Source organism: Diplotaxodon limnothrissa, linkage group LG18 (assembly GCF_057381915.1).
Source record: "Diplotaxodon limnothrissa isolate DT_005_m linkage group LG18, D_limnothrissa_male_GT1.1, whole genome shotgun sequence".
Taxonomy (NCBI): domain Eukaryota; kingdom Metazoa; phylum Chordata; class Actinopteri; order Cichliformes; family Cichlidae; genus Diplotaxodon; species Diplotaxodon limnothrissa.
Genome location: NC_140613.1, coordinates 10225174 through 10249979, shown reverse-complemented (window position 1 = coordinate 10249979; position 24806 = coordinate 10225174). Strand labels below are relative to the sequence as shown.

General features: G+C 39.2%; 1 protein-coding gene across 2 annotated transcripts in view; it reads right to left on the bottom strand.

Annotated features, from left to right (window-relative positions):
• The window catches only part of gnal2 (guanine nucleotide binding protein (G protein), alpha activating activity polypeptide, olfactory type 2), a 55067-nt gene that overhangs the window by 9039 nt on the left and 21222 nt on the right, over positions 1–24806 (bottom strand). For both annotated transcript variants that reach the window (XM_085378215.1, XM_085378216.1), the window contains exon 5: positions 22459–22556. In XM_085378215.1, the coding sequence (XP_085234341.1) occupies positions 22459–22556 (98 nt within the window). The remainder of the gene's footprint in view (positions 1–22458; positions 22557–24806) is intronic.

Here is a 24806-nt window from a genome sequence, read left to right as displayed (position 1 = left end):
TTATTTTGGAGGACTATGGGTTAAACAATTTAAACAACTGAAAATGTCACTTTCCCAAAAAGCATATACATTATCCCATCACCTGATTGATTACTCCATCAGGAAGAGAACATCTGAATCTCCATCACCCTGCTTTATTTCAAATTAAATCCAAAGTGCTCCAGGTCACAGCCATGCCATATGGCAGACACATTTTATAGAAAGAATGGTACAAAGTGTCTGTCAGAGCAGAGGGGATAAAAGTGTGTACATCTTACAAAGTTTCCTCATCTACATCTGAAGCTGGTGAGTGATTCTAGTAAGTAGGACACAGATGTGGACCAAACAGGCTCCCCCTCACATCCTTCATTTTCTACCCAAACGCTCGCCAGCTTCACATTATCACAAGACAGCCAACACGGCTGCGGTGCACAGGAAACCCAAAGCGTCAGAAGATCCGCGTTCAGGTTTAGAGTTTTTGTAGTCAGTTCATTTTCACTTCAGCCCTACAAGTAGCACACCTAACACACCCAATGAGAATTAAATAACCGAGAATGAATGCTCTATTATGAACCATTAGATAACAGAGACGCTGCTCATGTGCTCCGACAACAATGTTTTCATCACACCAACTGTTTCTGCCCACAAAAAAGGAGAAGTAAGGCTATTTTTGAAAGAGCACTCCACTTTCTCACAGTAAATACATATACATGAACAGTAAATACGCTTGCAGGATGATTACGTTTAACATATGCAGTACAGAGAAAAGGAAGGTCACATCTGAAATGAACTCTAGCAGTTCACTTGGAAACCAAATACGCCATCATTATTTAAAAAAAATAAAAATGCTGTCCAAAATCAGCCGGTTATACATCGCATTTGACGTCCAAAATACATGTATGTAATGTAATTTCTTTTTGTGCCGTTTTAATTATGCAATATTTAAGTAAGTAACAGATGAAGTGCTCAGGACACATTACCATAGCCTGAGTTGGGATTTAAAAATTGTCCTTTTATTATTTTACTACCCTTCCTCTCCATTGGATCAACACTCTAATCCAGCATGTAAAATTCCCACAATTCTTTAATGTCTTTGATTTACAACCTGACCTTTGAAGGTGAACCGTGAATACACGTTTTAGACATTCAATTCAGCCTGAAAATCATCTTTACAGACCTGACACATACACCAGAGACGTTTATGGACATGGTTTGCTTTGTAACGAAACGTCACAATCCATGTGGGATTTTCTATCTTACATCTTACATCTTGTATGGTTACGTGTCTCCCTGCATCTACCATCTCTTTGTCTATAATTCTATTATGTGTATAATGTTAGTGGTTTGAGTCCTGAATAAACAAAACTGGCCAGCGTTTCCCAGGAAAGGAAAAAAAAAAACAAGTAAACAATAAAATCCACATCATCTTGTGTTCAGTTTGAGGAGTTTGTGAAGACAAGTAAAACTAGTGTTTTTGTTTATTTTGTTATATGGTTTTAGCAGGAAGCTGAAAATAACCTAAGGTAAGAGTCTCTTTTGGTTATGATTATTTTTAGCAGCTCTTGCTGCCTTTAGCTTGTCCTATTTTTATTTTCCGCTTAGCTATATTATTTCTGTAGACTTCAACTCAGTAAAAGATGATAATTTTCCCCAAACCCATTTTCAAGTGGTTGTTAATGTTTCCCTTCCCCTGGGGTGCTGGGGTCGTAGCAATGAGAATTTAATTTTAAGTTATTTCTGACGAGTATAGAGGTCAATGATGCACATAGGCAATTACAGACAAATGGGCAGCAAAACACACACAAAAAACCCCCCAACCAGACTCTGTAAACAATGTGGGCTTCTGAAAATGTTTCATCAGGTAGGAAGCCAATTCAGCGTGAACATTTCATGAGATCAGGTCTCAGACTCACACTTTTCTTAGTGGTTAGTCTGCTGCATTAATTGTTTCCTCTATGAAATGTCAGAATATGGTGATGAATCAAAGTCCTAGAACCTGAGATGATGTAACAAAGATTTGTGATAAAAAAATAAAAAAGAAATCTCAAAATATTCAAACTCAAATAGCTGATAAAAAGTATGAAGCTGACTTGCATCGAGGTTTTTTTGCTTTATTTTATAACTGTGATTAATGTTACAAGTTGTGAATTGTGAATTTAAAGGCTCTCGTCAATTCCTCTTCAATATTTCTTACATTTTAAGCTCCTTCAAAAGCATCATTCAAACATGCTTTATCATCTAAAACCAGAATACTCATGTTTTCCATAAGTCTGTCACCTTTTCGGTTGACGTGTTTGCGCGTGTTACACAATATATTATGCATTTAAGTACATATCACTTATCATTTATTCAATATTTTAAACAATTTCACCTGTCAACTATAAATTATCCAATTCACACATTCAGAAATACTCAATTACCAAAATAACGCCAGGTTAGTGATCAAGAAAATAATCAAGTTCACTTTGAGTACAATAACAGACAAAACATGATTTTAAATAAACACAAAGATGTGACGGATAAATAAAAATAAGCGCTGAGAGAGAGAAAACACGAATCTGTGGTTTAGAGCACAGCGTTTACTTTTTGTCCTGGCTCTGAAGTCATACAACATGAAGCACACCCATCATATTACACAATTAATTATATTATTTACCAATTAGCGCTTCTCTGGAGACGAGAAACACAACCAGTAAACCCCACTGCACTGCACCGTTATTTGAGACGGCGCAGTATATGTTAAAGTGTTCCTCCCTCACACACAGACACGCAAAAATACAGGCAAAGCCTTTTAAAATTCTCCAGCTTTTTTGCCCCATTGCTGCAACAATATGAGAGTATTTTTAGTCAGCCTTCCTTGCAGAAACCCAGCTAGGTTATAATTACTGAGTGCTTTGTGACTGCCATGTGACAGAAGTACTATTGGTAGAGCACTGGAGATCCAAATATAGTCTCTGTACCAGGCAAGAGGCTAGAAAAAGAAAAAGAAAGAGAAAAAACAAGAGTACTGGATCCAGGAAAAAAGGCCGAAAAAGATAACATTGATCATCAAGTGGCCGACCAGATAATGCCTTATCAAAAGGTTTCAGTGCAGTTTACAGTGACTACAGCTGTTCTGGTTGAGTGCTACAAATAGACGGGTTTAAGGTCCAGAGAAATCTGTGGTTTGTGCTCCGTTTCTTCAGTTTCCTCCAAGAACTGCTCAACGCTGGCGTTGGAGATCTTTGTGTGATGTGGTCATTTTGTCATATTTGTGGCTTTGGAGGGATAGCAGGCCGCCATTTTGCCACTTTGTTTTTAGCATGTGTACAATATATACACAGAAAACTATGCTTGGCATTTATGAATTAGTTTTATGACTTTAAAATTTGTTCACAACCATCAAACCACATTAAATGAGATGTAATTTCTCATTTGTTTTTAGCCTGGCACAGTAGCGCTCTTATAAAGAAGGCTTTTTACTGTTTCATGACAGTTTGTTCTCTGTATATATATTTAAAGTTAAAAAGAAAAAATACCAACAATCTGCTCTAACAGTCCCCCTCTTATTCTTTTTGTGCTGAGCTGGTGCTGTGGGCCAGCCTGTGTGCTATGTATAAACTTTGTTGTGGGCAGAATCATATGGATTGACATAAGAAATATACTACACAGCAAGTTCAATATAGTCAGACCCCACCAATGAGAGGCATCGTAACAATTTTTAGCTTTCTTTACCGTTTTTGTTTACTTTCTAAAGCGAGGATGTAACAATTCCCAAAACTCTACTTAAACCACGGCACAAACAACATCATCACACGTCCCTGCTTGAGATGAGCTTTCACAGTGCTATCGTCAGGTTAAAAAAAAAAAAAAAGCCCCTTTATGGCGCTAAATAGCTAAGCCGTTCATTTCACTTAGCAGTGCACCCCCTCTAGTTCTTCTATGCCATTTGTCTAGTCTTTCCATGAAACACATACACAAGCATTATTGCACATACGCAGGCTGAGCTTCACTCAAGCACTCCGATATGTTGAGGGACAGTTAATGCAAAGTGCCCCGGGCAACATGTTGCTGCCCAATGAGCAGAAAAGGGTGCAGGGGGAAGATTTTCATGGTGGGTATGTTTCCACCAAGAGCTCAGAGTCACTGGCCACCCAGCTCCACAGCACCTTCTTCGGGTACATGTTTGCCTTGCAACAGGCACAACAAGGAAACAACCAAAATAAACCAGATATCTGGAGGAGACGACCAAAATAGAACAGATCACTTTTAAATTTGTGCTAAAATCTAATTATGTGCATGAAAAAAAAAAAAAAAAAAAAGCACGTGTCCAAAGCAAAACAAAATTGAAGACATCAAAAGACAGGAATAAATACTGAAAAAAAAAAAAAAAAATCCCCTCCAACACACTGGAAACCTTCATACCGACCCACAGCAACCCAGACTCATGTGCTCATTTGATAATTGGGTTGACTTTTTACAAATAGCGGACCATCTTTAATTAGCAGTTCAGAGGATCCGATCAATAGTTTCCATATTTTGAGCGCTCGGGCCAGTATAATGGACTCTCACTTTAGTCTCCAACTGGCTGGTGACAGCGCCTGAAAACACACTGCTGGACACAACAGACCCACTGCACTGTTTCTAACTGGTAACCCTCCATTTAAATGTTTTCTGTTTGAACTGTGCGTATTTTTATCTGTAATGTGCATTTAATTCAGTTTTGTATTGTGTACAAGTTGTATAGATCCAAGTCCCCAAATATTTTTCTGAATAAATGTGAAAGGCAGTTTTTCTTAAGCTGGGCTTAATTTAATCAAGCTTCAATACGTTTGTTGCTTAGAAAGTGGCTGAAAATAACAGAAGTCTGTGAATTTTACAGTTAAGAGAACACAAATTGAATTATATGCAGACTAGTTGTGGTCACCACATACAATTTAGTCTGTTTTGAGCAACAACAAAAAAAAAAAAAACAAACAAACACATGCTTTCATTAAAACTAGGCAAAACTTGCCCCTTAACATGAGTAGTCAGCATCTTTTTTCATTGCATTGATTTCCAAGAGCATTATGGGTAATTAAGCCCTTTGAAAACAGCCATTTGCATGCAAAGTACAAACTGTCTTTGCATTTACTGCTTTAAAATCAAATATTCAAACCTCTTTTCACAGTTCAGTATAGAGATGGACCGATCCGATATTACGTATCGGTATCGGTCCGATACAGACCTAAATTACTGGATCGGATATCGGAGAAAAACAAAAAATGTAATCCGATCCATTAAATATCACGAAAGCACCTCACAAAACTTGCAACACGCCGTAACTCGCCTCAGAACGACGTTAGCACGTCGGAGCAGTATGCATCACGTGATAGAGCAGCTGTGGCATGCGGACTGGTCTGGATAGCATGTGGAGCTTCGCTAGCAACCTGGCATTTCATCTCCGACAAAGTTATCCCCGAGAGAAGTAAAGCAAGTGTGTAAGTCCATCTCTGAATGTTTGTAAAGCATTCCCACGTTAAGCTTAACGAGCGACTGCCTCTCGCTCTCCGGCTGCTACTTCAATCGTGAAACTGCTAATGATCAGCTGATCGGCTTTTCTGTGGCGAGTCCGTCTCTCTTGTTTGTTTTTGGTCCACTTTGCACCAGAAAGAGGAAACCAGCGGCTGAACAACAGCAGCACGTTTAAGCTTGATCAGCTGTTGTTAGAATTTATTTAATATTACTTTCTACACCAGGATCTTTTTCTATGTAGCTGACGGCTGGTAACTGTGCAGGGGCGGATCTAGCAAAGTTTAGCCAGGGGGGCCGATAGGGCATTAACTGGGAAAAGGGGGCACAAAGACATACTTTTCTTTCTTATTCTCATTTAAAATGTCGAGCTTTTAATAAATAATTATCTGACACCCAAAGTTTTAATTTGATGTAAAATGAATAGAAGTCAATTACTGTATATAGTAACTGTTAAGTCTAATATATATACCCTAGTAAGCTATAGTACTTTTTACTTTGGGAAGGTACCATCTGTGCAGTCTGCAATTTTGTTGAAGAAAGATGTTGAATCTATTTAATATTTCTTGAAAAATAATTGATTTCTGTGCATTTTTTTTTTACACTGCATCAAATTAAGGTTGATTACGTCGATTAAGCATCATGAGGTGGCGCGTGAGGGGTGGTTCCCTATTTTTTATTTATTTATTTTTGTTGTTGCTGGGAGTTGGAACCCTATTAGTTAGGTTGCTTAATATTTACGCTAAGTACTCTTTAAAATACCAGAATAGGGAGGATGGTGTAGGTCTAAGTTTATTAGATTGATCAGTATTGCTGAACTATGAAATATTTTTTTTGTATACAGGTATAACAGAATAGCTTTAGTGTAGTTGTTGTTTTAAACTTGAGTATGAACTTGCAGACTTGCAAAATGCAGCAAGATATTTTAAAAAACAGTTTTGTTGATTAAAAAACACTATATCGGATTCATATCGGTATCGGCAGATATCCAAATTTATGATATCGGTATCGGTATCGGACATAAAAAAGTGGTATCGTGCCATCTCTAGTTCAGTATTTCCCATTTTAACTGTGTTTAAATGAATTACCACTTTCTCTGAGGACTTTCCCACTTCTATTAACAACTGCGGCTATAAAATGTCAGAAGATGATTACAATTTCCAACAGCCAAAGATAACAAATTCAGGTGTCTACTTTTTCTCAAGCTAGCAGTGCTGGGGTTTTTCCTGCTTTGAGGAATTTTTGGTGTGCCCCCGAAAGGAAAGGAAAACTACCGGAATTTACTTTAGCATAATAGCCATGTTTATGAAATGGTTAGAAATAACAGGAAAATGCATAAACTTATGTCAAATAAGGCGACAGAGACTTTTTGCAAAAACATAATGCCATGAATTTACAAAAATTTCATAAAAACAAAAAGCAGCGTATTCTGTTATTGTTGCTGAAAACACTTTAGTAATGCAGATTTCTTTTTAAAAAATGACCAAAGAGTTGATTATATTTATATCAGCAGACTAATGTTTTCAGCTGTACTTGTACTCATTTCAAAAAGTCTAACCTAAACTAGTATCTACACACCAACTGTAAACTTAAAGAAGAACTTCCACTCAACACTTCATCTGTCTTCTCTTACAAAACACGCCCAGTATCCTAACAAAACTGGCAGCGCTGCACAGCTCGTCACATAACACGGCCTGTCCGATGTATTGAGCTGGTACAGCACGCAGGGCCACGTGCAGTGGGACACAGCGAAGGTGGAGCTGTGCAGGATCCCGGTCACCTGCTGGAAAGATCCAAGCCCGGGGGGTTCAGCTCATCCATCCAAACAGGAACACTGTGCAGTTTGGGAGATGGATCTGAAACTAGACAAATCCATCAACGGCTCAGTGGGTACTTCCTAAATATAGGAGCAAGAACGGAGACACTCCTGAAAGTCAAACCAAATCTTGTGTAAACAAAAGAGCCTGCTTTATCTCAAGGCCTCCATTTCGCCTTCCAGGCCGGCATCAAGTCATGGTTTTGAAAGGTGTTGTATAAAAATGTAAAATAGCCTGTAATGCCCTTTTGTCTCTGCTTAGTGTCTGTGTGGACCATTACATTACCTCTGTTTAAAATAGTCTCAGCCTCTGAATTGGAGCTACAGTGGGAACATTGGGAGTGAACTGTGTCCCATGTGGAGCTCCCAAATACAGTTCTCACTGTGCCATTGACTTATGGGTTTCTCTAAATAATATTGAAGCCCGACATCGATGCGCTGTCAGTAAGCTACTGAATGAGTCTGTGCCAGAAATAGAAAACCTAGTAAAAATAGTCTAAATCAACATTATCGAGCAGGTTTCAAATCTCTTGCCTGTAAACAACAGCAGCCTCTATGTCAAATTAGTTGTTCCGCTTGGAAGTAAACCAGTGACCCAGTGAAAATGAGCTTTTCCTCTTTTCCCCTAATCAAAAGTCAATAACCAATGACTAATATTAGACAGGGGCGTCTACAGTATCAGTGCAGATTGCATAAGCCTGAACTAAGCTCTACAGGCCTGAACAACCGGGTGATAGGAAATAATCCATAATGACAGAGGATGAAAGAAAACTCTGCACTAAACAGAGCTAATATTCTTTTTCCTTTCTTACTATTTAAAGATGAATTCAGCCTGAACTTCAGTGCGTATGATGTTTGTGTAGTTTGCAAACAGGCCTCCGGGTGGCATCCCTTCTCTCACGCTGCATGCAGCCTCTCTTCCACACTGACCCTGCCTGGTTTTAGCAGCTGGGTTCCCATGGCAACCCCAGACAGTCCATACCACTCCTCTCTCTCCCTCTCTTCCTAAGCCAGGCTGCACTTGTATCCTTCCATTCCCAGACGCACTCATACATCAACACACAGCAGAACCGTGGCCTGCGCTGGCTTTCTATTACTGTATTTGTGTCACTGTATACTGCATCTGTATGTTTGGTGGGAGACCACCACGAGCTCACGGCTTAGATTATTTTCCAAATCCACCTTCTCATGCTCACGAGTAAAATACAACCACAAGTTCTGGATGAATGGTCAAATCTGCTTACAGAGTGAAGTGACCAGGAAGTATCTGCGTGGCAGCCTTAATAAGAGCTGGATCGAATTCTCTAGATACTCCGGGAAGGTCCTTCAATGCTTCATTTATTTCCCGCTTTAAGAGAGGATACACTGGAGCATCCTTTATGAAAGGAAAGAAGCTAATGCTATCCCATAATTCATAGCAACCCACTTCGCAACCGTCATTAGAAACAAACGATCAACATAGCTGACAAGAGACACAGATCATGTAAATGTTAACAGTGTGTTTTCCATTTCATGTCATAACCTGCTGATGTGTTTTGTGAATGATGGATATTATACTGCAGCAATAAAATGTGGTTATCAGGATTTTGCGCTGTGTGCAGGCCGTAGATTTACATTTTTAAAAAGTGGACAAAACAAAGTGGAAGGACTTTGAAACTTAAAATATTCACTTTTTGTAGTCCATCTTCAGAGGTACACCACCATACTGCAGAACCATGTCACTGGCATCAACCATCACATTATTAAAGAAGCTTTTTGAGTGCAGTTGGACTCCTTGCACACCGCAGCTCTCTCTTCCCATGTCCTTATTAATTCTTTCCTTGATCTCCTGACATTTTCTATCAAGGTCAAGATAAAAGTATTAAGTAACTTCTTGAACCATTCAACCAAAATCAACAGCCACAATTTAAGTGAATGGGAGCTACGTAAAATGTTGTGTGATGCATGCAAAGAACACACCAAGTCAGGCAGAACTTCAGAGACAAAGTGTTGGTTGTGGCAAAGTTTAAAATACAAAAACAAAAAAACAACAACAACAGGGCATTAAACCACAAGAATAACTGAAACAGGTGTGGCCCAGGTGACACACATCAAAATGAAAATGATGCTTTACAACCAAGTGGTAAATGCAAACCACTGGTGAAACCGAGGCAGCCTTGTTTAAGCTATACACAGGGATAAACACATCTCACACAATCAAAAATTCAAACCACCTTAAAACGCAGCAGTTTAGTCCAGCTATTGTTTTAGATTAAATCATTCACCTGAATGGTTAATAGTTTCTGCCTTTGCTAGTTGGCAGCTGAAATGCTAGCATGTAAAACAAGCTCATATTTCATTATTTCATTAGTACTCCCTCTGTCTCGCATAGAGAACCACAAAACCCAGCACAGTTCTGCAGTTTTTTATTATTACTATTGGTTTTTTTAATCTAGTATGTCTCTGGACTGTGTCAGAGAAAAACTTCCATAAAACCCAACAGATGTGTGGACATCAACATGCAAGGTAAGAAAGTCTACTGCTGTCACCTGTGTGTGCCAAGCTTGCCACAATTAACCACACATTTCAGCAGCAATGAAAACGACTGAAGTGAATACTGAATAAAATGTGATTCAGCAGTCTCACACAACTCTCAAATATTGTGCGGACAAAGTTTAGCCTGCACTCAACTTTTATCTTTTTGTGGATTACTTTCTTAATTTTGGTTAATGTTCTTTGACTAGTAAATTAGTCACCAGGAACATCCCTCGTACAAATTAGTTCCCTCACATTCCTGTGATGCAAGCAGATCAGGGGAAATGGAAGAGACATGATTTGATGTGTTTGTGATTAGTGGGATGAGTGCATCGTGTCATTATTTTCCCAGTTAACAAGTGCAAAACAGGGTCAGAGGACTCAAACAGGTATCACAGATTATTGTAGTAGCGGGGAAAAAAAAACCTTACTCAATGTACTATTTAATAAAATTGTGAATACCTGCCACAAGGCAGACAGAACTTTCTACCTAGAAAAAAAACAAAACACTGGGCACACCTTGGGTTCTATGAGATGAGAGCACAATAAGTCTCCTTTGCTTTTCATTAGGCCAACATATTTGAAATATGTCTACCTAATCAAAGTCGTGAATTTGAAAATAAACACCAGTCATAAAAATCAGTGACACCAATATATCTGAAATGGTTCTTTAAAAAAAAAAAAACATCTCAACTGCAGCTCTGTCAACAAATCCTACATCCATTTCAGTCACAGCAACAGCAGCAGAAGCAGCAGCACTACAACTACTAGTAGTAATCTTCTGTGAATGTATCATGTCTGGTAAAATGGCACCAGATGCATTTTTATAACAAATACAGGTGTAAAGTAGAAAATATTAAACCAAGTTTAAATGTAACAATTTTTAGTAACGTCTAATATTTAATAATACACCCAAATACTGAAATATATATAGTCGAATCTTAAAACCCACACGACTGAGAAAATGAAACAAGGAAATGTAAATCAACTGATTACTTTGTACGGGCATTATATTCCAGTATTCACACATGGAGACTATTTCATAACATGCACATGTAAGTACATCTGTAACCTGTAGCAGCTGTGAAAGCACATCAGCAGAAGAATTACATTTCTGAATAAATATTGCTTTAGTGGAGAGTATCAGTCACTGAAAAACCACAACAGGAAAAGAAGAAGAGGAAGAACCGGATGTTCGCTGGTGTAGCATATTCTCTTTTCATGACCCTCTTAGACTCGGGTGGGGGGGTGGAGGGGGGGATAGCCATGTCTACGTGGTTACTTTCAGTATAATAAAGCTGTAAAATCTCAGGTTACAAATGCCTGCAACAATAAATCACCCAACCAAGTGTTTACTTAAGTTAGCCTCCAAGCTACCTCTTTTAGCTCAGCCTGACAAAACACCCTACAGCTCAAACTGTCAACAAACCGCTGTGACACCAAAAAAAATATCTATATAAAAAGGTTTCTATTAATAGCATTGTGTCCCATTCTGACCACGTTCCACAGGAGGTGAAAGGTGAGGCTTGTTTGACTAGTGGCTGAGGTGGAGGGAGACCTTTTGCCTGGGTGTGGCTGGACACAACTATCCTCTGGACTTGCTGATAACTGGCCCTGCATGCTACTGAACGCATTGAGGCCAACCTTGAAGTGGTGCTCTGAGGGTTTGAAATCCCCATGTGTGACAAAACATGCTAAACACACATAGTCATGTGCCCCCTCGTAGATTCTGCATGGCTCAGAGTCTGTGTGTAGCTCACTCTGCTAGGCCTGGGAGAGAGTGTGGAGCCAATGAGGAGGCCTGGTCATGATTAGGCAGCAAAATGTATCCTCGCGTGTCAAACCTCACTTTGATCCATTCAGCTTCCCCTCTGTCTGTCTCAGCAGTGAAAGAAATGGTTGAGCTGTGTGGGTGTGTGCGTGTGTGTGGGGCAAGGGGAGACAGAGAAAGCAGGGAAGCATATGAGTGCATTCATACACTTACAATGATTTGTTTTATGTCAGGGCATTAAGAGAAAGTATAGTCAGGAAGTGTATAGTCTCCCTCTCACACGCACGCACACACACACACACACACATATACAGAAACACACAAAACCAACACAGAGGCGTTTTGTGTCTCACCTTCTGCTACTGACCTTCCCTTTGTTTACAGCGCATTGCCGGGATACTCCCTTTGATTCGGCTTCGCACACGTGACCCTAGCCAGTTTCTGCTCTGCAGTGCTGCTGCTAAAAATAGCCTCAGCTTGCCCTGGCTCCACAGCTAGTTTACATAAGCTCTAAGGGGGGTGGGGGGAGAAAAGGGAGCGACATAGGGGGAGAGAGAGGAGGGGGAGTCTCAGTAAAGAGAGAGCGATAGAGAGCGAGGGGGAGAGAGGAGGAGTAAAAAAGGGGGAGGAGGGAGGGAGGGAGGGGATGGGATCTATGGACAACCATTCCACAATCTCTGAGCAGGGAACCTGCAGCGCCACTGCTGTCCTCCAGCAGACTATGCCTTTACACTCCTGGTCAACAGCAGGGGGTGTGTGTGTGCGTGTGTGTGTGAGAGAGAGAGAGAGAAAGGTATTTGTGTATGTGTGTGGTCGGCGCACACAGTAACAGACTCACAGATATCCACCATTCACGAGGCTCGCTCTGTCTCTCTGCTGGACGTGCATTTTAACCCAAAAATAAAAAATCTATTTATAGCCTCCCCACCCCCCAAATCTTTAAGTGGAGCATAAGTTCTCATCGTCCTCTGCAGCACTGCTTACACTGAGCTTAAAACCGCCATAGTGATGATTTACTTTTTTCATACTGTACATTACGACACAGATTTACATGTTAGACACTTTAGCCAAAATGTGTATCAGGTGCTATGGAAATGAGTGGTGTTTCTAATGTGATTCTCCTCAGGCTAAAAGAAGCTGTCAGAGCCTCTGGTCTCTAGAAACAAAATAAAAACACATTGGCAGTGTAGCCAATCTTGTGGCATGTAGCATGCAACGCAGGGCAGCTTTAGGCTTTCTTAACCGCTTTCAAATGTCCACCCAGGCTGGCTGTTTGAATCTATAACTCAACGAATAGACAAAACAATTAAGTTAGAGGAAAACTAAAATCTCAGGCACACATAGGGCATCACTTAAAACATCTTCAAGTAAAAAGCGGTTAACACACAGACACACATACACACACTCTCTCTCAGGGAAAAGGCTTGGCATGTGTTCTCATGTGCTCCGCAACATCCTCTCTGCTATCGCTTTCTGGCCTCAAGAGACGACTGAAAAGAGAGAACGGCTCGGTCCCACAGGGGGCTCTAACAACCTTAAGGACAGTGGTTTGTGTAGATGGTGTCCCACTGAGGTTGCAGCAGATCTGATCCTACATTTCAGTGCAAAACCACTCCTTCCTTTCCCTCAACTCACAGATACAGCCAAACACAAACACACACAGTTCCATAGTGCGTCCTTTGATTATTCCTCAGTCAGCTGACAGGAGGGTCATCTGATTTTAACAAGCGACACAAAGGTTTTTGTTAATCTGGATTATGGTTTTACATGACTCATTTTATGTACAAAGTATTTAATTTTTTTAATTAGTAATGTAGCGATAATGTAAATGAAAAACAGAGCTAGAAGAGTTTTAATTTGTTTGAAACCATTTAAAATTTGTTTACCAAGCATTCATGCCTTAAAAAAAAAAAAAAAAAAAAAGAGATAAAGCCGTAATTTTTTTAATGCCTTTAAAATGTTCTTACCCGAACAACAAGGTGTGCTGTTTCTATGGCCTGTTTGGTGGTTGAATCTAACATAATGAGGAACATTTGTTTGGTTGTTTACAACTTTAGAGCTGGGAAATAAAAAGAAAAGAAAAAACTCTCACCATAACGCTACCAAAATGTTCCTCTTCCTCATTCATTTCTTCCTCCAGTCCACTTCCTACCTGCCAACAAATGCTTCTCTATTTTTCCATCAAAATAAAAACTACTGTGCCATTGGGATTCAACTCTGTCTAATTCTGGCCTGATACTGTACTTGAAATTAAAGTCAGGCCAATAGTTGATGTTTGTTTATATGTTTAAAAATTTTCATATTTCTGTCTGACTTAAAGTACATGGGTTTTAAAATCCCACCAAATATTAATATCAGTGTGCATCATGCACACAAGAAGTTTACAGTTGTCTCAAATCTGAAACATGCACACGCTACGAGTTTGAAAACACAAAGGCAGCAAAACTTTAAACTGTGATGCATCCAGTTTCTTGTACTTTAGCCACACTGTGCAGTGAGAAGAAAGGCAGAAAGCTGAATCGAAAAAAATGTGGATGGTGGAGGTTAACTCGCAGTAATATTTGTCAGCAGCAGTACGTTAGCTGACGTTAGCCTCAAAGGCAAAAATATTTACCACTGCCTAACAACACTGCTAATCCAGGACTAGCGGTGTATGTGAAGTTGTGTTGTTGGCACATATCACAAATCCTCTTCTCAACAGCCCAACTGACAGTTGTAGTAGCTTGTTGTTTCAAGGCTGCCGTTTCAAACTTTCATTTCTTTCAGACTTGCGTCTCTCATTGGCTGTTGTTAAAGTAATCATAACTATGTGGATTTTAAATCTTTAGACTGTTGGTGTTTCTGGAAGTTCTGTAAATCCTCACACAGCCAGCTTATCTAGGTTTGTCATCAGCACTGACAAAGGTCCCAAACCACTCCGCTGAATGACGGGACAGGTTAATAACGCCCAAAACTCCTGAAGCCAAGTCAAAAGAAGAGCTCCAATAATATATCAGACTAATATTGGCAATGGCCAACCCATCATCAGTGGGATTGTGCAAAGAAAAGCTTAAAAACCTCAAAACAAGTCTACTACATTGTTTGTAAAGATGATTCCTCTAGAAAAAAAAATGAAGAAAATATAAAAACACACAAAACAAATAAAGCCTGGAACATGTATCTGGATCAGCAAAAAGGTCATCTCAGCCAGAAATTCAGACATTACAAGTAAAATACAAGTCAAAATTGATGCAACAGCACAGATAAACCAACAGTTGTCTCTTTTGGTGATAGGCTGACATCAATCCATATGACCGGAAGTAGAAAATACCGCTGCACCTTTAGCATGACATGTTCTTACAGCCATCATCAGACTCACAAACCTCATGGACTGTGTTGACTGACAGAGATCAGTAACGTAGCTTTCATCCCGTGTGAAAGAAAATCTTCATAGTGTCAGTGTCATACCACTTAGATGATGCATAAATTTAAACTGTGAAAGTAACCCGAATATAACTTATGCAAGCAGCAATCCATACAAATCAACAGAGTCCATGAAGGTTTAACAGCTTCCAGGGGGACAAATATTTCTTATGTGATAAAAACAACTGATCAGAATAAAAGTTCTTACACTGAAACATAAACACAAGTAGAGTCATTCAGGCTCATCATTATAGGCGGTACATCAGATCAACTAAAACATTAAGAATTCAAGCAACTTATTGGTGACACAAAAAAGCAGCAGTGACATGCAGCCAGTGTATAAATATCGCTCTCTCTGGCTCTTCCATGAACAGAAGAGGCTCCTTATTGAGGAGAGCCACTGTTTGTGAAGCCTAGCCCCTCTGTTTCTGTAGGGCCTTCAGGGGCTGGGGCTGGCTGACAATGCCAACCATTCTTAGCACTTTACAGCCCCAGATGACTGTGTCAGTGGCCCCCAGGCTGGTGGCAGAGTCCCGTGACCAGCACTAAACCCCAGCCCCAGCCTAGTCAAGCCTTAGACTTATCCACCCACAGTCAAGCCCGATCTCCGGGACTCTGCAGGACAGTTGGATACCTGGCCCATCCTAGGTGTGCCTCTGCTGTGGCCATTTTCACAACATAACATCCTAACCTGATTAAACATGCACCACATGTCAGTCACAAACTCAAATCCCAGTTTTAAACCTAAGAACCCGAAGTTGAGTTTTGAAACTTGCTTAAATTAAAAATAAATAAATAAAAAATTCTTAGTCAAAGCAGGCGTTTTCACATAACAATAACTAATTAGCAATTATATTAGCAACTAATTTGGATTTTTGTTTCCTGTTTTTGTACTTGATGAATAACAACTGAACAGTTTCAGTTTAAGAAACACTAATGACCTTAAAAACAAGCTGGTGTGTGTGTGTGTATGTATATATATATATATATATATATATCACAGACTGTGGTACAAAGTCAGGGTGTATTATCAAAAGGTGACTCCATCATTTTCCATTTACAGAATAACATGCACTATGCTTACATATGTTTACAAATATAAAGGTGAGTGTCTATGTATTATTTTAAAATTCGGAAATAGCAAAAAAAAAAAAAGCATAAAATCTTAACTATACCTATATCAAACCACCTCTTTATGAACTACATCTTTTGTTGCTGTTAAACCATCTAAAAAAGATTCAGATTCCTTTTCATTTGATCAAAGAACATTTGCCTGTTGTTTGTTTCATAATCCATACGCTAAATCTCTTAAATCATGCCCCTAAAAATTATATTATGATCATTTAAAAGACTAAAAAAATAGACTAATAAAAAAAAAAAAATAAAAAAAAAAAAAATAAAAAAAAACTGAAATGAAAACAGAGAAAAAAACCAAAACAAAAACACAAAACTATGAAACAATAAGACATTACAAAAACCCAACTCAATTTGTGAACTATAATGTACACACAAATCTTAGCATTAAATTATTGTGTTCCTGTTGAGACAAAGTCACCAGAGGAAGTACATGGTTGGCTGCTCTGAGTTTGTGGTACATTTATTAAAAAAAAAAAAAAACAAAAACCTCTAAGGCATCTCAGGCCTCATCCTCATTGCAGGAATAAGCCCCAACTTGTTCACAGCCAATTTACTCAGTACCACCACCATCCAGTGTAGCTCTCCTCTGGCCCAATCCTGTTTGGCTGCTGCAGCCCAACATCCCAGCCATCATCATCATCAAGCACACTAACACAAGAGAGTTTCATACCAGCCTAAACAGCATCTAGCACTGGTATGATGATGAATCTCAACATATTATTTGTGCCATGTTTTGTGTCATATTTGCTGTGGGAACATTCACCACAGCAGCAGGCCTGGGAGTTCAGATTTGCATGTGAAAAAGTGTTTGATTTTGCCGTTGACACATCCAAGGCATTGCGATGGAACCAGCCTGCCGCAGCTGAAAATAGCTTATAATCAATCAGCTGGCAGACACATATCTGTGCTCTTAAAACGTATAAATGTGCAATGCAGAGGCCAGATCGATGGGTGACAGGATTCCAAAAACATCGATATGGACATGCTCTTTGGCATAACAAGCGCCTGCCATCGGCCCGTACTTATTTCCTGTGCCTCTGTCCGATGGGCCATCCAGCGTTAGGCTGGCTGGAAAAAATATATCTGCCAGTGGTGCAAGGTCTGTGAAGGACAACACAAATGAAACAGAAGAAGTATATAATCCGCCCTTGTAAAATCTAAATATGACATCTAGCTAAATCTAACCAAAATGTGTTCTGGTGGCATTGTTGCAAAACCACAAATCGCAAAAAGTGAGCTACATATAGGTTATTTCCTTTTTGCTAAACCTGCATAGTGACTGATTAGCAAAACTAATTGCTATCAAGATCAAGGAGTCACCAGCACAGCCCCACTAATCAGCATGGTGTTTAAATATAAATAAAAAGAGAGTAAGATATGAAATAAAACTGAAATAAAAGTCATGACAATGCGGTTTTATACTATGTGAGTGTTACAAGCTTGTAATACAACTTGTGCTGACGTTTTCCAGGGAGAATCTTAGTATACTGCTAACATCAGAGGTAATAACCAAGTTTAGATTCTCCCGCCATCTGAGGAACTGAAAACTCAAGTGAATTACTTTAGACGGCAATGTCCCCACAATCGTAGGACAACTCGCATGATCTGATATCCCTGTGGCGAAGTTGTTCCCACATCATCACAACAGTGTTGGTCCAGGATCAACACCGCAACCAACCAATTACATTATCTCAGAATTCAGTTAGCATTACCTGAGAAGTTAGCTAATACTGTTAAAAACAACAACATAAATAACCCAAATTTAACTAACAGCAAAGTTAACCTGAATATATACCTGTTATATTGAATTGATTAATAAAGTAAATACTTTAAATGGTTACCATCTGTTCCAGGAGAGAGCTTTTTTTCTTTTCCCAGCATATTCCAAACTTATGACATCACAACAACATGATGATGCAGGAACAACACCAGCACAGAGAAATCAGATACACCAGGACAACCCTGTTGTATTCGAGCAGGGCTAATGAAGCTAGCATGATTGTTAGCTTTGGTTGATACCATGTATGCCTCATGAACTGTGGAAACTTTGTGGTTTGATCAGGAAGGGCGTCCAGCATATAACTCTCATATCTATCAACCACTTGTTACAAGGGCGCAAGAGAAAATAGCTTTCTTTATATACCGAGTGCATGTGTGTCACTCTGTGTTCATACCAGTGTATGTGCTTCAGTGCAGCTTAATTCGCTCCGTTTCTGTTAATCCATTACATCTGTTTGTGTCACTTCTACTCTACGCTCCATTTTAACACAGCCAAAAATCACATTAAATCTCTTCTCACATAGTTTTCTTTTCCTAGTGTCAGGCAACAAAACAAGGTGAAATATTGACTTTAATGCAGCCATCAGAGTCAATATTTCCACCAATATTTTGACCACAGAGCGAACAGAGGCAAGCCATTTACCAGGCCGCTGCTCTACACCGCTGAAATCCGGATTTCGTGATCTCGATGTAGTCTGGCAAAAATCTAACCCTGTTCTGAGAATGAAACTGTATTTACACATAAACCAAAGTGTCTCAGCTCTGTATAATGCGCTGCACTAATTAAATTGGCCCTCTTCCTAGGGGCGGGGCCAGCAGCCATTCCAGTTCAATTCAAAGCTACCCTCAAAGTTCAGATATCTATAGTGGGAAAATATGAGGCTAACAATAATGTCCCATAATCTACCACAATAAAGTGGTAGATTATGGGACCTTTAAAAAGCAAAGCCTAAACAACAAGAGACATTCACAAAAAAATAAAAAAAATACTGATATCAAAACACAAACATTTGATTTAATACACCCAGTCTCCAACAGAAGGACCTATGCTCCCTTTCTTTTAACCCAGTTGGCAGCTGAAGCAGTCTGCCACAACTTCCAGGATGGTTACTCAGAACAGTTCGTGGTCATAACAACAATAGGTGTGCATGTGTATATGTGTGGACCTTTACACATACATGTCTGTTGCCATGTAGGACAGAGTATCTATGAGAGTTCATACAGAGGTTAGAACCGAGAGGAAGTAAGCGAGAGGCTGTGGAGTCTGACAATTTCCAGCCTTCAATCAAAACACACGGCTCAGGCAACACAGGGATACTGTGAGGTTTCTGCTGAAAAGCAAGATTTAGGAACATGGTGCAAAAAGCCTAGCAGTTATCAAAATGGTTAGACCATTCATTTTTTTTCAAGATTTAATATTTCTGTTTATGTCAAATAAATTTACAGCACCACAGTTAGATTATTACACAACTTTATCTTTCAAAGAAAAAACATTCTGAGATGAAAAGTCACAAAGCTTTAAGTTTAACAAATAAGGTAATGTTTATTCTAAAGATTTTATTTTGTGATAGAGAAAAAAAAAAAAAAAAAAAAGTAAAGCGGGGGCGAGAGATGGGGAATATAACACAGCAAATTGGCCTGGGGCGTACTCAAACCCATGCCGCTGCAGCCTTCGGTACATGGGGCACGTGCTAGAGGGGCGCCCCGATGATGATTCCTTGACCAAACATTATTGTATAACTGCCCAAACAGGAGCAGAGAGGCAGAGATAGGAGGATAAAATGACAGGCAGAGGAGAGCAGAAAGAATGAATGATATTTTTGTGGAGGAGGAGGATGAAAATAGAGAGGGAAAAAAAAATCTGACTTCAATCATTTGGCAGTATTTCCCCCCCCCCCCCCCCCCCCCCTCATTCAAAACAGTAGATGTAGGACAGAAAAAGGCATAGCAACCAAGTTCAAAATCAATACACACAACAGAGAAGTAACACATGAAGCACTGAAACACTGTATGCTTTTCATTGTCTTCATTTTACTGTGTTAATGTTTGCTCATGTCACAGGACAGCTGTATTATCAGCACTCGGGCTAGCTGCAAGCCTCAGTGGTTTCAGCTATGACAATATTCCTGGAGATTTCAACATTCAGAAGCATTTGCAGCATTTGTGACGAGGAACTAACAAAGATCTGAAATGTTTATGGTACCACGATATTAAATGATGTCACCATGACACTGGGATATGGACTAAAATAAACACAACATGCTCTTTTCTTTCTTTCTTTTTTGCGCTGCCCTACAACACGCAGACTGACTCAGAGCAGCAAAGACAAACACAGGCCGTGTGGACTGTAACAGCTCCACCTTACAGATTCATGTGACTCTCTAACCATCACCTGACTTTTTCTCTTCTTTCTATGGACGCTCCTCACAGGCAGGGGAACAACAACAAAAGTTACATTAATGTTCGAGGAACAGAAGATATTTAGGGGAAAATTAAAAACTCTCTCTACACTCCAAACATGAACACACCAGTCACTGATGTAGCCTGCTTGTGACCTCGAGTTATTAGTTTTGTATCTTCTAATGCGTTTTAGCTTTGAATTCAGTTTGGCTTCAGTTAGTTTCCAGAGTGGGCTTGCTTCTTCCAGTTTTTGTTAGTTTTAGTCTTTTCAATTATAAATATATATTTTAAGGGACAGGTATTTAAGAAAATTGTAATAGATGTGACATTACCACACCACTGTAAAGACATCCTAAGAACACTTCCTCTACATTTTATATTAATTCACTTTGTAAGTTCATTTATCTATTTATTTATTTTTTCCCCCCCAAGTCTAGGTTTTTTTTGTTTGTTTTCTTTTTGTTTGTTTGGTTTGGTTTGTTTTGTTTTTTTGTTTTTTTTTGGGGGGGGGGTCAGTTAACTGCCAATGTTTTACCACACCTAGATTTAGTTTGCAGTTTTACTTTAGTTTACTATAATGACCTCGCTTTGATCGAACCCTCAGAGATAAAGGGAGCCAACCTTTGGGATGGGAGGGGACTCCTGAGCCCACAGCATGTACATATCCTCATATTTACATGTGACTCCAGAGGTGAGTCAGAGGAGAAGCAGAAAGAGAGCACTGTAATCAGTGAATCCTTTTGCATATCCAAACTTCCTTTTACAGGGAACAGAGGGGCCCTTCCTAGTGTACAACCAGCTCCCTATGGTGGCCCAAAGTGCTTTAGGAGCCGTAAAAACAATCCGGGACTCTCCTCAAAGTGACATCAGTTTCAGCACCCTGCACACTGCAGTATCAGTACTTACTACATCTACAGTTCAGCTGGACTAAGATCGTAGCTGCTACACTTTACACTGTTATTTAGTGAACCAACCCGAAGGTAGATGTTTGTCTTACTTAAACAGTTGAAAAATACTAGCTTTAACTAGAGCAGGGATAGTGGCCTAACAAAGGGACTAATCTGGCCCATCTAATGGATTGGCAAATTGTAAAAGTTGCTATTAAACAAGACCTATATGCTGGACAGTATTTGGAGGATCACTTCATGAGAGCCCAAACTGTTCCTTTCATGTCTACATCATTGACATTATAGATAGCCAGCCATACAAAACCAAGGAATGAAAAAAAATTAGGCATTTTTTTTACTGTTATTATTCCATTCAATAACAAAATTCCTGTTTGTTTTTTTTACTTTGTTTTTTCCCCAAGTTAAGAGAAATTCTCACCTTTTTTTAATTATGTGAAAGAGCTGCCAACTAATATGTTTCTTAGAGCACAGTTAAGCCAAAGCCCACCAACAGGTTTCTTTGATTTTCTACATAAGTATTTCTTTACGATTATGTTTCTCAAAACTGCATATCTCAGGCTGTACATCAGTTTTGCAACAATAACAACAATCACCACCACAATAACAACAACGATAGCAATGAAAACAGAAGACCCTCAGAAAGTTTCAGCTACGCTACTTAATACCAAAAAGAAAGAACTGATTTAGAGGCATTTAATCAGTTATAGATTGCAGGAAACAGCCGTCTAGCCAAGACCAAATTTAACTTTATGTGGTTTATGTGCTAAACTGAGTTTGACACCCCCGAACTGCAAGATTACACCATCATTACCTAATTACAGTTTTCAATAGAACAGCTTCAATAAATTTAACACTGGGGCATTTTAATACAGGTCAGACCAGGCTTTGCATATTGCCATGGAGAAAAGCCAAACACTGATATGAGGAGAGATATGCTAAATTTTCCAATGGACAGCTACAGCTCTTGCTCAATTTGCCACACCCAGAGTAAACATATCTTAGCCACATTCATATACGACATGACACCAACAGACACTGCAGAGCTTTCACCTCAAAGGCGACAGGGGGGAAAAAAAAAAAAAAAAAAAAAAACAGCCCAAAAAACCAAGGGGGTAGATGAAGCAGAGATTATAATTTGCAGGATGAAAAACAAACCAGGTCCTTTATCCTTCCCATTTATAGCAGCACAAACCACCAAGTACATAAAAGCATGTGTTCATGAAGTGAACTCCGTAAAATGTATTATGAAGGTTTGAACTCACTATTGTGCACAGTCGATGAGCTGGTATTCATTGGACCTCTCAAAGCATGCTTTCACTCCTTCGTCGTCCCACAGCTTCTTTGCGTGATCAAAGAACTCCTGAGAGGGATTAAAAAAAAAAGTTTTAAAAGCAACAAAAACACATCAAGAAAAACATTTATATACAAGTACATGTACAGTCATATGAAAAAGAAAGTACAATCTCTTTTAGTTCATCTGGTCTTCAACAAGTCTTATAAATAGGTACAAAACATGACATATTAAATATTATTCATTTAATAAAAACCAAGACATAAATGAAAGAGCAGTGTTGGAAAAACTACGTGCACCCTCACTGTGTCTATAGGAATTAAGAGAGTGAGTAGCAGCCAGGTGCTGCTAATCAAATGCACTTGATTAACTTATGACTATTAATTGTGAGCAACAAACAAACACAAGCAAACGTTTTGGCTTTTTCGTGGTCTCAAGCATTTAAGGATGCTGCCCAGCAATCCAGGAAGGGTTGCAAGTCCATTTTCAAAAATATAATCCTTCCCAGGGAGAAAGATTACGCACAAGTTGCCAATCTCCCCAGGAGTGGACGTCCCAGAAAGCAGCATGTTAAATGTTAAAGTTCATGACAGTAGAATTAGAAAAAGACTGAACAAGTATAGCTTGTTTGGAAAGGATACCTGGTGAAAGCCTCTTCTCTCTAAAAAGAACATGGCACCGTGGCCTAGGTTTGTAAATTTGCATCTGAACAAACCAAAGAACCGATGAGACCGAAGTGGAGAGCCTTGGCCGTAGTGCACAGCGAAAACCAAACAGAATATCAACACTAACACCTCATACCAGTTGTCAACCACAGTGGCGGGGGAGTGATGATTTGAGGCTGTTTTTTTCAGCTGCAGGACCTGGTCACCTTATAGTGATTGAGTGAAACAGTGACGATCCATCTGACAGCTGGAGCTAAAGCTGGGCTAAAACTGCACCATGCAACAGGATAATGATCCAAATTGCCCACAAAACAAGAATCAAAGCGTCGCAATGGCCTGAAGTCTAAAACTTAACCTGACTCAAATCCAAAAGTAGCATCTAGTAGTAGCATCACGTGGAAAATTATGAAAAAAGTTAATTGCTAATAAAGGTGGTTCAACGAGTAATTGAATCATGGGGCGGACTTAGTTTTTCACTCATGGTTTCTGCATTTTTGCTCAGTTAAATAAATAATAAGACAGTTTAATATATTATGTGTCATTGTTTACCTGAGGTTTTGTTTAAATAATTTTAGAACTTGTAAAGGACCAAATAAGTTTTTTATTTGTATATCATGTCCTGACACATACATTTTTCTCTTTCTTTATATAAAAAAATAGAAAGAGGTTGCAATTCTATCCTGTGTATTATGACATTTTCCAAACGTTCTCATGTTATTTCTGAAAATACAACTTTTTCTAGTCATGCTACAACCCAAGCATGTTATTTCCTGACTTGAAACGTATTTAGCCTAGCTTTGGGATACCTGTTGGGATACCTTTGCGTAACCTCCAGTTTGCAAGAACAACATTCTCTCAGCAAACATGAAAGCACATAAGAACAACAACAACAACACGTTGCGGGTGTCCACAGCTCTCCGTGTCCACTAACAACAAATACATTCACGACCTTTAGCTTTGCGCCAAAAACAGATTTCTTAGAATCGGTTTCTACTGCTACACGTAGCAAAAGCCCAACCCTATCTTTAACCCTTTTCACTTTGGTGCTGTAAGGTAATGTAAGGTAAGTAGGTCATCTAAATACCTTCTGATATGTTTTAGTTCTCCCCTAATGGACAAGACCTGAGAGAACAATTTAATAAAAAGAAGAAAAAAAAAGAAGAATGATGATTCAGATATTGGAAGTCCAATCTAGTCCGAACACTGCTGTGTCACTGTAGGGGCATGAAGTGACAATTTATGACATTGGAGGGTAGAATTAAAATTGAAATAATATTGGATTGATGCAATCATTTACTGTAAATCATTTCATTACCATTTCATTGGTATTAATTAACTGTTAAAAACCCACACCATCTGACTCCAGCTGCATATTTGAGGTGTGAGAGTTCATTTCATTCCACTTGGCACCACCAACAAAACAATACGACTTCCTGGAGAAGCTTTCACGTAGCCATCAAGCTAATTCTGCGCAATGAGAGCGGGGATGCTGCTGGCTAAGTGTATTCACTGATCATCGTGTCTTCCAATGTTATTGCACTTTGCATTCAAAGTCAGGGCTTCAATGACATGACGCATGACATTACACCTGGAAATTTAAAGCAGGACACTGCAGACACTTTTTGGCATGAAAACAAAAAACAAAAAACTTTTT